We start from the raw sequence: 15571 nt of genomic DNA, 5'->3' as shown, positions 1-15571 counted from the left end.
CTGGTTTCCATATTATAGATATTTTGCTTTATTTTTTGTCCAAACTGATGGATAACTAACCATCAGGTAGTAAATTTGTCTGTCATTGCTCTGTGCATGCCTTTCAGCAGACTAAAAATAAGCACCTATTGCAATATAGAAATCCTGCAGAGGCGTATATGGTTGTAAGTACAGTGGTACCTCTACTTATGAACTTAATCCGTTCCGTGACTCTGATCGCAAGTCGAGTTGGTTGCAAGTCGAAGTAAATTTTCCCATAAGGTTCAATGTAATTACCGTTAATCCGTTCCGGCGTCTGCGGACCACGCGTCAGGGGCAGAAAAACGGCCACTGACCATGCGGCAGGGCAGAAAAAATGGCTGCGGACGTGTCAGGGGCGGAAAAATGGCCGCGGACCACGTGGAACGGGCGGAAAATGGCCGCAGGCCACGTGGCACGGGCGGAAAATGGCCGCAGGCCACCTGGCACGGGCGGAAAATGGCTCGTAAGTCGAGGCGAATTCGTAAGTAGAGGTAAATTTTTGGGGCCGGAGCTGATTGTATCTCGAAAATTTCTTAAGTAGGGGCGTTCGTAAGTAGAGGTACCACTGTAATTAATGCTTTCTTCTGAAATTTAAGATGACAAATCTAAATGGAAGTATTGGTCTCTGATAAATTCAGTAAATCATGAAAAGTTAGACTTCAAGTAATAGTTATAAGTACTTTCTTAAGGAGGTACTTATTTCTGAAGTTAGCATACTTCAGCAATAAGCAGTAAAGCACTGTATACAAACCAAATTTCTGGGCAAAATTTATAAGTGTGAAAGTGGGAAGAACAATAAAATCAACAGCTCTAATGATAGCTAACACCAACTCAGCACCATAAACTTTAATCTGTAATTGAACTATAAATAGAAGAGATCACATGGTCCAAATATCAAATGTATTTTTACTGTTCACTACAATCTCACTTTGCTTTGCAAGATGTTCCTTACAGTGCAACTGATAAGCAAGAAAAACTCACTGTATAATTTATTTTAAAAGCTTTCTTTAAATTTAGCTTGAACACAGAGCTCAGTTCTCTCAAAAACAAAGACCATTAACTCTGAGTCTTTTCCATTTTACCCTGCCTTTCTTAATTGTCAAATGGATGCTTTAAATGGTACCTTCCAAATGAATATTTCAAATAAATAATTCATTTAATTTCAAGATCGAGTGAGTCATTTCTGGCAAATCATTACAATAATTATTATTTGGGCTGTATTATATCCCAAACAACATTTAGTTTAAGTATGCCTGATCACCACATTTAAAGATCTTTTTGAAAACAAGAAAAAATTACAAAAGTTTACATGCACACGCTACAATTTGGACATCGGGCAAATTTAGTCTCAAGAGAAAATAAACATAGATACAACTCACACACAGTATGAATTGCTCAAAGAAGTGCTAACTGCTAACTTCTCTGCATGTTCAATGGCTGGAGAACTGCAAAAGAATAGGATTTAAAATTGTTTGATATAAGTGTAATGTTTATTCATGGTCAGCACAAATCATAGTTTGCACATTAACTTCAAACCATCGTTTCGCATTATTATTTGGAGTTTGCTATATTTGCCTTATCTTACCAGTTTTTGGTCTTAACGGGATTTAATGTCTGCCACTTGGTTTCTATTCTGTTTATTATTATACTATGATGATTATTTTCAGTTGTTGGCTTGACTGATATAAAACATTTATGATTAAAATAGATCTATAAAATACATTTGTATGGAGAAAAATCTCTCTAGGCTGGCATGTCTCTCTGTGTGTACAATTGGTCTACGAAGAAATAATTTCTCAATTCAATGAATTAGAATCTGCTGCTGAAGCAGAATCAGTATTTTGCCACTTGAACTTCAAAGCACACATTTATTTTGCCTTTGTATTGAATTGCATTGTTCCAATGCAGTATTGAAATTAGTTAGATTACAGTTCCTCTACAAAAAAGGACTGACTTTACAACTTTAAAAACTGATTTGAATACTGACAAAATGTCTGATCAAAAATGAAATCAACTGTTCATTACAAACTGTTTCTCAAAATACAATAGATTGAACTGCTCTAGCCTTTCTTCATACAAAGACTGGCAATCTTCTTTATCCATAAAACCAATACAGTTAATTCTCGACTTATGACCACAATTGGGACTGGAACTTCCGTCGCTAAGCGATGTGAGTTGCACCCAATTTTATGACCTTTTTTTGCTGCAGTCGTTAAGCAAATCACCACAGTCATTAAGTAAATCACACATCGTTAAGCGAATCTGGCTTCTTGCATTGATTTTGCTTGTTGGAAGCCACCTGGAAAGGTTGCAAATGGTGATCACATGATCCTGGGATGCTGCAACTGTCATAAATACATGATGGTTCCCAAGCGCCCGAATTTTGATCACATGACTGCAGGGACCCTGTGATGATCATAAGTGCGAGGACTGGTCATAAGTCACTTTTTTCAGTGCTGTCATAACTTCAAAGTCATTAAATGAATGGTCGTAAGTTGAGGACTACCTGTATGAAAACTGTAAATCAGAATCTTACACACACACACAGACTACATTATGACTCTTGAGATCATGAATTGCAATACAGAGAATTACAAAACAACAGATAAACTGAGAAATGGTGTGAAAGAAATAAAGGAGCATCATTTCTCTTCAACTGCATGACTGCCAAAATTTCTACTTCTAAGACTGTCAATGTTGCTATACAGTACTCGCATTTACTTTAGGAGTACTTTATTCAGGTCAACCCAAAATGAATGTTACTTTTGCTGCTAGAGAAACAGAATTCAAGTCCAAAGATACAGGGTAAAAGAACTACTGTAGAAATATGACCTGGAATTTTGAGGGATAGCTATATTCATATGTTAAAATAAACCAAAAGCTAAAAGAAAAGAAAACCTTAGTCATAAAATCTGACAATTCTATTACAGTACAATTAAGTAGGCACCATTTCATCAGAGGCATGAATGTTGCTCTCTAGGTTTTAATACAACCATATGTATAATTGCAGAGCAAAAATAATTGATGGGGTCAAAAAGATCTGAATGGTAAGCAAAGTGGTTTGTAACATTTCAAAGAAAAGCGTAAGTGTTTGAAAGACAAAAGATAGTCACCATTCATAATCTTCCAGGTTTTGCAATTAATTACTGGAATGGAAGAAATCTTGGTTCTATTTTCCCATAAATTAATAATATAAATGTCAAAAATGCTAATTTGCAGTCCATGCTAAAGGTTCTTTGAATTTTTTTTGTTGGAGAGCAAGCACTTTTCAGTTTTTAATGCTGCAATTTTCAAAATATCAGCTGTACAAAAATAGTGAGGGAAAACATTGAGCTGTGTGTTTTAGTTATATAGCAAAAAGTCCCTGTTTGTAAGCAAGGAGGGACCTCTGTCCATCTTCTGTAAAAAGGGAGATGCCCATTTTAGACAAGGGATCTCTCTCAAAAGCCCTGGGTTATCAGCCTGTGTGGTATTGTAGACAATGCCCCAATATCAAGTGGCCAATAAATAACACATTGCAACAATATTAAGACCAGCGTGCAGCCTGCATATTCTCCAGAACACCTCATCTGACCAGACAGCACGCAAGACACAAGAGGATGGGGGAAAAATGCAAAGTTCAAAGATGAGGCCAGGTTACTGTGGCCGTGAATTCTGTAATTTAAACTCTGAAGGATGGGCATTATAGGCTGAATGAATTAAACTCTGCAATTATTAGATTACATCAACACTTATAGGATAAAGAAGGAATGTTCAACACCGAAAATCTTGGAAACAAAAAGGTCAGCAACAAAAAGCATGGACTCCCCAGGCTTTACCACAAATCCAGATACAACCTGTGACTATATACAAACCACAACTAGCAATATTTCATGCCATTACAACCAAGTTCAGCCCTGCTATTAGGCAGAGGGAAGCCGCTGCCTCAAACAGCAGATCCTGGGTGTCCTGAAAGAGTAGCAAATGGTTAGTTATTCAGTGTTATCACTGTATTGCCACAATGGATATTGGTGCTGTGGAATTCTCTGAGTGGCATGGAGGGGGTGTACTCCAAAAGGAGGTGGGACCAACAGAAAAAATAAAAATTTAATTTAATTAAAATTGCTGGCATTAATTTATGGGGAGGATGGTGGATTTCATACCCGCAGCTTTGGAGGGCCACGTGCAAACTCGAAACTGCAGATTAGGTTGACCTGTTTTATGCTTATTATGTATATCAGAAGCAACCAAATCAGGACAATACTTTAGGCTTTTTAAAATGGCTGTTCTTCAAATAGTACCATTTTGAATTTTATCTGTATACAACCGACTTTTGTCATTATAACTTTTACTAATGATTTATTTACACAATCAAAATCCAGAAATTGTTATACTGAAGTTGTAGTCCTGAGATAACAATTGCCATCAGTAGGAAAATAAATTCCGTTGTCTTTGTGGACGTGTCAGCTATCCTGGGAATATTCTCTGGAAACTACGAACTTCACCTACAGGTGGCAACAACCTTGTTGCTGTCATAAATCCCAGCGTAACAGAGAGATGAGACAAACTTTTGCTATGGATTGTCATAAATCTTTCAGCTCAATGTTAGTTCACCCCTGTATTTAGGGGCAACAATTCCAGGATAACTGACCATGTAAACAAATTATGACAGCTTCTAAAACTTGCTGGTGCATGGTCCTATATTTAAGGTTACAGAATATTCTATATCCTGGTTCTAACGTACAAGCTAACTGTTGGATTTATACATCATGCTAGGGCTGCTTAACCATGGTTTGTTGAATGAATCACAATTGGCTGGAGTCACAGATCATGCTAACCTTAAGCCAAAAGGAAATCAACCATGTTATGGCTAAATCCTGTCACTGTGCTTGCTCTAAAGTAACACTCACTGCAGCTCTTACTTCTGTTTAAATGGTCAGTAACAAACCAGCATGACATATAGCTTGCAGATAGATATTAGAATTGGAATAAAAGCATCTTACAAAAGCAGCCTTATGCAAGAATCAGGGAAGTTATATCATCTGTAAGCTTTGTTCTCACAGTATGGCCAGAAACTTGTGATCAAAGTATAACCTGTCTCTACAGTAATTCACAGCCACTTAAATAAATCTCTATAAAGAAGAAATGTGTGTGCACAGTATTTGCCTCTGAGACAAAAAGAAGTGGATCTCAATTTGTTTATGTTAAAAACACAGTTCCAGTGTATATGACTTCAAAAAACACATAAACCCACATTCCTGGGTGCATAAAATTCCAAGAATTGCATGCAAATCAGATCTTAAATATCATTTGTTTGTCAGTGCAGATCGATTGTATATTACTCACTGTAACAATACCATCAAGTAGTCAGACTGAGACCAGCAGCTAGCATTGTCTATACATATTATTTCCCCTGAAAAACCATGATCTTGAGTCCATTAAATGGAGGATTACTTACAAATAATGTAATAAGGATCAAATTGTAGATTTCAAGCAGTAACTCTAGAATGGCTTCTCTCTGTATGCTAAGCAGCAATAAATAGAAGGCCGTCTACAGGACGATGGCCTAAGTGTTCTTTAAAACCTGTTTTGCTTCAAGAGAAGCAGCCGTTTTCTCAAAGGGGTCCGGTAACCGCAAGCCCGCCGCGCTCGGTCTTTCTTTCCCCAGGAAGAGCCGACCTCGCGGACTCTCGTAGCAGAAGCAGCAGCCACCGCCACCCGTAATTTAAGTAAGAACTTCATAGAAAACCTGAAGGAAAGATACCTCATTCCTGTTTGCAGATCCCTTGGCTGTTTAAAAATCTCCGGATGACCAGGGCGAGGCACAGTATCAAGCCCAACATGTAGCCGACGGTGCCCGCGAAGGTAGGCGAAGCGGGCGGGGGGTTCTGCAGGAAGTGCAGCAAGCCTTCCTCGACGTAGAACATCTGGTCGTAGATGCTGAGGAACGTGAAGATGTGGAAAAGCTGGTGGCTGTGCCCGATTATGTCGAACAGGCCCGGCTGGATCCGCTCGGGGATTTTACTGACGTTGAAGAAGGCGGCCACCAGCAGCCAGAAGTAGCGGCGGTAGAAGTACAAGAAGAGGGTGGGGTTGTGGCCCTGCAGGTCGAAGAGGAGGCTTTCCAGCATGATGGGGCAGGCCATGCTGAGCGGCATGACGAAGACGAAGGTGCGGATGGCGAAGGGGTAGGCGCACCACTCGGAGCGGCTCTTGCAGCAGGCCACGGTGCACGCCACGGCCAGAGCGAAGGCGACCGGCAGCACCAGCGCGCTGTAGGCGGCGATGGGCGCGCTGCAGTCCACGTGCCAGCCGAGGCGCTGCTGCAGGTAGCGACTGAGCATGCGCGGCTCCAGCAGGCTCAGCTTGGGCAGCAGGTAGTAGTGATAGGCCACCGTGCTGGCGAAGCCGTAGTAGCTGATGGAGGCGTAGTCCAGGTAGAAGAAGGCGGCACGCAGGCGTAGCGAGAGGCAGCTGAACACATGGGCTGTGCAGCTCATGGCAAAGGTGAGCAGCACGCCCGACGCGTAGCACCACAGCGGCAGCAGCGCGGGGTGATGGAAGGGCAGGTCGCCGGCCTCGCGCAGCAGCAGCAGGCGGGAGAATTTACCGGCGAACAGCAGCAGAGGGATGAAGTGCGTCCAGAAGTTGAGCGTCTCGTTGGTGGGCTGCAGCACTGAGGCCAGGCACTCCTGCGCCGTGCAGTGCAGCCGCCGGTAGCCCGACAGGATGAAGCATTCCACGAAGTCGTCGGGCACCTCGTCCCAGCGCAGCAGGGGGCCGGCGCGCCGGGGCGAGGGCAGGGAGGCGGCGAGCAGGGGCCGGCCGGGGTGAGGGGACGGCCGCGGCGGGGCAGCCCCGGGAGGCGCCGGGCCCTCGCCGGCTCCGCCCGCGGGCATCGTCCTCCGCTTCGTCTCGGGCTGCTGCCGCCGGTGGTGTCGCCGCTGGCCGTCCCCGCTGGGCGCGCTGAGATGCTCCCCGCCTGCCTGCCGCCGCCGCCGCCGCTGCTGAGGAAAGCGGCAGCAGCCCGGGCAGGGATTGTGATGTAAGCTCACAACGGCAAAGCCGCTTTTCCTCCTGCTGGAAGAGTTGCAGAGGATTTGTGCTTCACAGGAGCAGCCGCGGCGGTGGCAACCGCCTCCCCCTCCTCCTCTTCCTCTTCTTCCCCCGCCGCCTCTTTTTTCTCCTGCATCATTCATTGCAGGGAGGACAGGAGGCGAGGAGAAGCAGGCTTGCTCACCCCAGCCGGCGAACGGCAGCTCCTGCAGAGAGAAGCGGCGGGGAGCATTGCAGCAGTCCAAGCCTCGCCTGGCGCGGTGGGGTCACGGTTTGCTGTGGCCCAGTAAGGTGCCCCTCTCGGCTTCTGGTTCTTCCGTCCGGAGCCGGGGAGGACCCTCTTTCCTGCCTACATCTTCCTCAAGACACCCAAGCCGCGTTGAATGATTGATACCCCGTTGGAGCAAAACTGCAGCGCTGCTCCACTCTTTCGAAAGGCAAGGACGTTCCGCCTTTCTCTCTCCCCCCGCCCCCCCCGCGCTCCTATCGGTGCCTTTTTCGAAAAACACCCGCGGCAGAATTACGGCCAAAGAATTCCCATCGTATTTTCCTTAATTTTTCACATGGTGGTCTTTGTGTATGTTACTTTCCTTTTTGAACACTGGCATGTTTTTAGCAAGGGAAAAGGAGCAATGGAACACTGGCATTTTAGAGTTTAACAAAAAGCAATCCTGAATTTTAAAATACAAGGCAAGCATTTTGAAATAAACTAATTAAGAAATACATCTAAACAAAACACAGTACGTTAAGTTAAATGTGCACGGCTCTATTTCTAGATAATTCATTTGGATGTAAAGGCCACAGTATACTGGGACGTCTGCTTTATAGTGGCCTATTCTTGTGAAAAGAAGCAAAAAAAACCCCCCAAAACCCAAAGGGGCAAGCTTCAGTATTGGAGCACAGAAGCAATTTGAACAAACAACAGCATGGCAAATCCTTAGGCAATCATTACAAATTTAATTGCAGTTAAAATACACCCCAGGATGCTGTGCCAAAATAATTCTTATATTCTAATAATTAATCTGTGGGAAGGCACTGAACGGTCCAGTACTATTTTAAATTGTGGGAAAGGCTGGCATAGAATTGTAAAATAATTAAAAATCTACTTTTGTATGTCTCCTGGCATACAAAATGCCATATGGGATACGTTTGGGCATCAGAGTAGTACATATCATATTGATGATTCTTAGGAAGATGATACATTTATATTTCATATTTATGTTTATATCTCAAATTTAGATACTGCCCATCTCACAAAAAAGTGACTCTGGGCGGTTCACAATAAAACAACAATAAATATTAATTAAAATACAATAAGAACAATATAAAAATACAGTAAAAATAGAATAAAACCAAACACATACACAAATAATATCTTCCAAGATGTTGATGATCAGTAAGATGTTGATTTATCAGCTGTGCAGATGTAATCAGCGGAAGAGGTAGAATAAACTTCTCTTGCTATTGACAACTGTTTTTAAAGAAAACTTGAATTAATAAGATTTACTGTCTAGCTATTGTATAGGCCAATTCCTTGGATTTAGTATTTTCTGTCTCCATATCAGGTAAACACGAAATGTTTTGGATTACTGAACAAGGAGATACAAACTGTTGCCCTGTAGTTTTGAAGTAATTGGGATATGATAGAGAATATAACTCATTGTTTAGTTTTGAAATACTAAATAATAATAAACATGAAGATACAAAGTGTGTATGTGTACATGTAATAGTTCTTTATTTACAAAAGGAGATTTCAGTTGACTAAACATGTCCCTAGTAGAGTCAGGAATCTTGAAGGATGAAAGTGTTGAGCTATTTTACCAAGGGCTCATTGGAAAGATTTGCACATTGCACTAAGCAGTTAATTTTAATTATGGTTAGTTGAATAAACAGTCAAACACTATTCAAACACTATTAAGCCGTAATTTTCATTTTATACACCACTCTGATTAGGCTCATGCATTATTAGCTCAAACCAAGTCACATTTTTGTTTAGCGCAGTGTTTCTTAACCTTGACAGCTTTAAGCAGTGTAGATTTCAACTCCTAGAATTTCCTAGCCAGCATGCTGGCTAAGGAATTCTGGAAGTTGAAGTCCACACATCTTAAAGTTGCCAAGGTTGAGAAATACTGGTTTAGTGTAATCTCTAAACTAGACTGTTTCTCAAGGCCCAGGTGGTCAACTGCAGTTTCACACCCAGTGGTGGTCCCTCTTTCCTCCTCCATGCCATCCTACGCTGAGTGTAGTGCTCTGCCTGTATGACTTATTGCTGCTCTGTCTATTGTGCCATATTTTCCTTAATCCTAAGGAAATGCAGCAGGAATAACCTGGGTAAAGCAAACTCTACACTTTTGTGGTCCTATGATAGCTGTGTTTATTCTCACCCAGATTTTATGTAAAACATAGTTCTGCAAACATAAGCTTCATACACACTTCTCTTTTTGCCCTTTACGACATGGAGAAAAACCATAGAAATAGATGCAGGATATTCTGGCTACTGGGCTGGCCTAAGAAATTTTGTTACCTGAAACAAAATAGGAAGTGACACTCCCTGAGTCATACAAGTGTCATACCATCCAGGGCTAAGCTATTTTGGAATCTGAGGCAGAAAATCTTACAAACCTTCCTTTCCCATTCTTTATCCTAGCAGTAAAAATGGAATAATACATTAAATATCAATTTCTTCCCTTTTCATAATACTCCAATCTGAGGCCTTCTTAATGATTGGGCCAGCCTGGTGGCAAATAGATTGTTGTGAACCTTCTCAGGAATGGATGAGTTTCCCTAAATACTGTCTTATAAGTCTTAAGATATTTCTGGTATTGTGGCAAACATAATTAAATAAATAAAAGATAACTTACATGATAATATAGCAAATTTTAAGTTGGAAGAATTCTAAGGATTATTTGTAACAAGCTTGGCATGTACTATCACTAATAACGTTTTATTCCATTACATCAATAATTTGGCATTCAGTCAAAGGATCAGTGTGCCATAGAGGTTAGACTCTAAACTGTTGACCTTGAACAAGAGAGTGAAGCTGGTGATTTTTCAGTTTTCTTCAATTCTCTTCTGTACCTAAGTCTCCTGAGGTTCAGGTTTTCAATAACCATAGTTTTGTTATCTGGGGTTGTATCTTGGCATATAACTGCTTGGATAACAAGATCAGCCTCCGTGCCCAGCATAATCTAAGAATACCTGGCAACACAATTGTATAAATGCAGATACCTACAAGCCTGACTATGAATTTTATTCACACTCAGAAAAAAAATATTAAAAAGCAAAACTGACTATAGGGCTGTAATATTTCACCTTGTTCAGATTATATTTGAATAACAAATATATAATTATATTTAATAATTCTCTGTTAGAATATTATTAAATAGGAAACAGGAGGGCTGAGATTAAGTGCCACACTCTGTTATAAAGCTAATCTCCCTCTGTAGATTACAGGAGGCCACTGAAACCCTACAGCAACTTGAAAAGCAGCTCCAGTTTCTGGAGGATCCTAGGTTATCTTCCTGGTTTAGACTCTCACCTCAGCTTCCCCAGGGTGGCGCTCTCCAAATGTGAAGATTTATATCATTAACTCTGTGATTGCTATTTTTAAATCTTTCAGAATTAGGGCTCTTTTAGGATTACTTGCATCCTCCAGATGTTTGGGCACAGCTCCCATACAACCTGTCTAACACAACCAGCGGTCAGGAATTATGAAAGTGTAGTCCAAAACACCTTGTAGACTTCAAGTTGCTTACCTTTGGGTTACAGGATATGATGCATGAGTTTCTGTTCTTCCAGAGTATCTTTGTTAGAATCATAGATCTCCATGCAGAGTATCTGCCAATGCGTCTGATGTTTTCTGCAGGCAAATCTGTAATTGGGACTGTGTTATCTAGTATAGTGCTGGAAAAATGGAGTTCTCATAGCTGTCATTTTCTGCATCATTTTCGAAGAGTCTGGCAGAGCTGATATATAAAAAAGAAGCATTTCTTTCTTTACAAAAAAAGCTATGTGTGATATTTTAATGTTTGATGAACTTTCCCCAGATTGGAAATTTTCCAATCTTGTTCAATAATATTTCTTAAATTTCCATTAGGAAAGTCTTTGAAACAATGTATATTCTATTAATGTCCTATTGAGGTCTGTTACATACAGAACTGATTCCTATATCCTGTGTAGTTAGCTCAAAAGCCAACTGAATAAAAATTGTCACATGTATTTTGAAAGGTGTCCACAATTGATGTGGAGGTGGCTCAGTAATTGTGTGTCATTAAGTGCAGCTGCATTACAGTAGTCTAGTTTTATGGTCTCATTGAAGGAAGCAATATTCCTTTTTTGTGCTCAGCATTACCAACTGCACCATATATAAAAGGTATCTAAAGATATAACATGGCTTCTCTTTTTAAAATTGAAGCAGTACTAATATCAGTACTGTAAATAGATTATTGGTGCTGGATTTATTTTTGAAAGGAAGAAAGATATTACTGTGTGCAATTGATCTTCAATAAAATGTCCACTAAAGATGAATAATTAAAGGCTGCAATACTTTGGCAATTATAATATAGCACTTTAATGTACCCAGGATGCTTCAAAATTATGTCAGTAATCCTTAAAACAATCCTATATAAAGTAAATTAGCATTACTATTCCCATAGGGCAGGTAGGCAGGATTAAGATTACAGAATTCATAGCTGTGCCAAGATTTCTGTTGTAGACTACACAATCCACAATTCAAAGCTAGTCTGAGGTAGTTACCTTCCCATTGTACACCCTAGATTCAAGCAGAAAGTCCAAGAAGAGACCAATGAGACAATGGGCTACCTAAGGCTAAGGCAAAACCAAACAGACCACATTATTCTTTATTTTATTGAGTGAACTGAGCCATTAATGTTTATAAACCACAGTTTATGGCTTAGCTTGTATAAAATCACCTAGTTTATTCAATTAATCATGGTTTTGTGGACTGTTTAAACTTAATTCTTTCTTATCATAATGTACTCAAAATATTTTTACAACCTACCCTCCATGAGAATTTCCTTCTGTCATTTCTAAGAGCAGTTTCTTTTACAGCTCCATAGATCATGTACTGTATATTGCTTTAGTGGCACATTTAATATCTGTATAATGAAAGAATAATTTGACATTGTAAGGCAACATGCTTCTTTAGACCCAACCTCAAAATTATTTTCCTTGTCTATGCAAACTATCCATCACTGGATAGAAGTTTGCCTAAACAAATGTCATGCATGGGTCAGGTAATCACGAGTTCTGGCTGGTTACAATTTCTGAGATTATTCAAGTACACTCCCAGCAGTAGTCATTAAAAGCAAATTAACTAGGCAATTTTAATAATAGCCTACACATATAAAGTATTCTCAAAAATCCTATTTCAGCATTGTAGATGACTGGCCATCATTAGCTTGACCAGAGGAGAAATGTGTTTACCACAATTAAAAGGGAAGAACCCTTTGCAGAACTTGTAAAAACCTGTTGCTTGAGTGAATCATAGGAGGTTTTGCAAGATAAAATCCATCCAAGTGCTTCAGTTCAACCTACACCTCACGTGAATTGGCCCAGCCCATGGACACACAGCACCATCACTCCCTTTTGTAAACCCCACTTCCTGGAATTGGCAGCATTCACGTGGAAACATGATGTTTGTTAAAGTTGGGTCAGAGCTACCAGACTTCAATCTAAAAAACATGAGAGAGGCTAATGTTATTAACAGGAAAGCACTTCATTTAAGTTGAAGGAAAACATTGGTTACATCCTTAGGAACATATTGTCTACCAAAAGGATAGGCAACCTTGTGTCCTCTAGATATTTTGGACTATAGTTCCAATAATCTCTGAGCATTAACCTTGCTGGGCTGGATTTATAAAAATTGTAATCCCAAATCTCTGGAGGGTATCAGGTTACCTACCCCTTCTTTAACATGACAATAATAATTTAATTCACTATTGCCAATGTTCCTGGAATATATAATTTTAAAGAGAAAAATCCTACAAGCCTTGTTCTGCTATTTGTGAGTTCCTAAGGAATATGGAATAGGTTCTGAGAAAAATGAGACAATTTTCTTTATGCTCAGTTATGATTTCATCAAATTTAAAACAATGTCTAGCACCTACAGGAAATAAATTACATCATAGGAATACTTTTACTACAGTTTTCAAGGGGAAAGAAATTGTTTAATTAAGCAATTTTAACAAGCACATTCGTTGTGGGGAAACTGATAATTGTACCAAGGGAAAATTGATTCTTAAGAGTATGCAGGGAAGTTGCCGTTTTATCTCCAAGTTATATACCAACATGTTTTGGATAATATTCCTTTATCAAGGAACATGCTAAAATATGGGAGAGGAACTAAGTGGCCTTATTTTATTCACTCACTGGGAATGGAATATGCAATTCAAATATAATATAGCAGTTGTTTTTGTGTAAGGTACTTTTTCCCTTGGTTTCTAGAGTTTTTAGAGTCACCAGGAGTTAAGCTCAGTGTGAAGAAAACTGCATTTTTTATGGCATATAGTCTCAATTTGTAAAGTAGAGAAATGGACAATCCTAAAATGGGGTACAAAATTCCAGGGTGTCTCAGAAAAAGCTCATACTTCTTTCAGAAAGGCCATTAATTGCAAAGGAAAGCAAACAAATGGACAAATAATGTTTTCAATCTGTACTGTTAAAGCCATTGCTCAACTGTATAATTCAGCCATAGTTATCTATTCTAAACTATTAGAAACCATTGCTCACACTAGGTCTTGTGCCTTTGCATATGCAGAACCAGGAGAAATCCCTGAAAAGGAAATTAGGGAGAGCCTTGTCCTCTCATGTGAGAATATTCACATACAGTGGGGCAAAAAAGTATTTAGTCAGCCACCAATTGTGCAAGTTCTCCCACTTAAAAAGATGAGAGAGGCCTGTAATTTTCATCATAGGTATACCTCAACTATAAGAGACAAAATGGGGGGAAAAATCCAGAAAATCACATTGTCTGATTTTTAAAGAATTTATTTGCAAATCATGGTAGAAAATAAGTATTTGGTCAATATCAAAAGTTCATCTCAATACTTTGTTATATATCCTTTGTTGGCAATGACAGAGGTCAAACGTTTTCTGTAAGTCTTCACAAGGTTTTCACACACTGTTGCTGGTATTTTGGCCCATTCCTCCATGCAGATCTCCTCTAGAGCAGTGATGTTTTGGGGCTGTCGCTGAGCAACACAGACTTTCAACTCCCTCCAAAGGTTTTCCATGGGGATGAGATCTGGAGACTGGCTAGGCCACTCCAGGACCTTGAAATGCTTCTTACGAAGCCACTCCTTCATTGCCCAGGCGGTGTGTTTGGGATCACTGTCATGCTGAAAGACCCAGCCACGTTTCATCTTCAATGCCCTTGCTGTTGGAAGGAGGTGTTCACTCAAAATCTCACGATACATGGCCCCATTCATTCTTTCCTTTACACGGATCAGTCGTCCTGGTCCCTTTGCAGAAAAACAGCCCCAAAGCATGATGTTTCCACCCCCATGCTTCACAGTAGGTATGGTGTTCTTTGGATGCAACTCAGCATTCTCTCTCCTCCAAACACGAGTTGAGTTTAGACCAAAACATTCTACTTTGGTTTCATCTGACCATATGACATTCTCCCAATCCTCTTCTGGATCATCCAAATGCTCTCTAGCAAACTTCAGACGGGCCCAGACATGTACTGGCTTAAGCAGGGGGACACATCTGGCACTGCAGGATTTGAGTCCCTGGCAGCATAGTGTATTACTGATGGTAGCCTTTGTTACTTTGGTCCCAGCTCTCTGCAGGTCATTCACTAGGTCCCCCCGTGTGGTTCTGGGATTTTTGCTCACCATTCTTGTGATCATTTTGACCCCACAGGGTGAGATCTTGCATGGAGCCCCAGATCGAGGGAGATTATCAGTGGTCTTGTATGTCTTACATTTTCTAATTATTGTTCCCACAGTTGATTTCTTCACACCAAGCTGCTTGCCTATGGCAGATTCAGTCTTCCCAGCCTGGTGCAGGTCTACAATTTTGTTTCTGGTGTCCTTCAACAGCTCTTTGGTCTTGGCCATAGTGGAATTTGGAGTGTAACTATTTGAGGTTGTGGACAGGTGTCTTTTATACTGATAACAAGGTCAAACAGGTGCCATTACTACAGGTAACAAGTGGAGGACAGAGGAGCCTCTTAAAGAAGTAGTTACAGGTCTGTGAGAGCCAGACATCTTGCTTGTTTGTAGATGACCAAATACTTATTTTCCACCATGATTTGCAAATGAATTCTTTAAAAATCAGACAATGTGATTTTCTGGATTTTTTCCCCCATTTTGTCTTTCATAGTTGAGGTATACCTATGATGAAAATTACAGGCCTCTCATATCTTTTTAAGTGGGAGAACTTGCACAATTGGTGGCTGACTAAATACTTTTTTGCCCCACTGTAGGTACATTTATCATCTTCCTCACAAAAACCAATGAGCAGGGTGTAAGGAAACCTTGGTTCACTCTGG

At 40.4% G+C, this 15571-nt stretch overlaps 2 protein-coding genes across 2 annotated transcripts in view; one reads left to right on the top strand and one right to left on the bottom strand.

Annotated features, from left to right (window-relative positions):
* PAQR9 (progestin and adipoQ receptor family member 9) overlaps positions 1–11432 on the bottom strand; it is a 59436-nt gene extending 48004 nt beyond the window's left edge. The window contains exon 1 of the mRNA XM_088131959.1: positions 5765–11432. Within this exon, the coding sequence (XP_087988085.1) occupies positions 5766–7199 (1434 nt within the window). The 5' untranslated portion in view covers positions 7200–11432 and the 3' untranslated portion in view covers position 5765. The remainder of the gene's footprint in view (positions 1–5764) is intronic.
* Positions 6371–15571, top strand: part of U2SURP (U2 snRNP associated SURP domain containing) — a 64355-nt gene continuing 55154 nt past the window's right edge. The window contains exon 1 of the mRNA XM_007440091.4: positions 6371–6507. The gene's annotated coding sequence lies outside the window, so the exon portion shown is untranslated. The remainder of the gene's footprint in view (positions 6508–15571) is intronic.

The sequence above is a fragment of the Python bivittatus genome, unplaced genomic scaffold (assembly GCF_059951505.1).
Source record: "Python bivittatus isolate LINGU-HERP-01145 unplaced genomic scaffold, Pbiv_v1 ctg000980_np1212, whole genome shotgun sequence".
In the NCBI taxonomy this organism is placed as follows: Eukaryota; Metazoa; Chordata; class Lepidosauria; order Squamata; family Pythonidae; genus Python; species Python bivittatus.
This window is presented reverse-complemented; position numbering and strand designations above follow the sequence as displayed.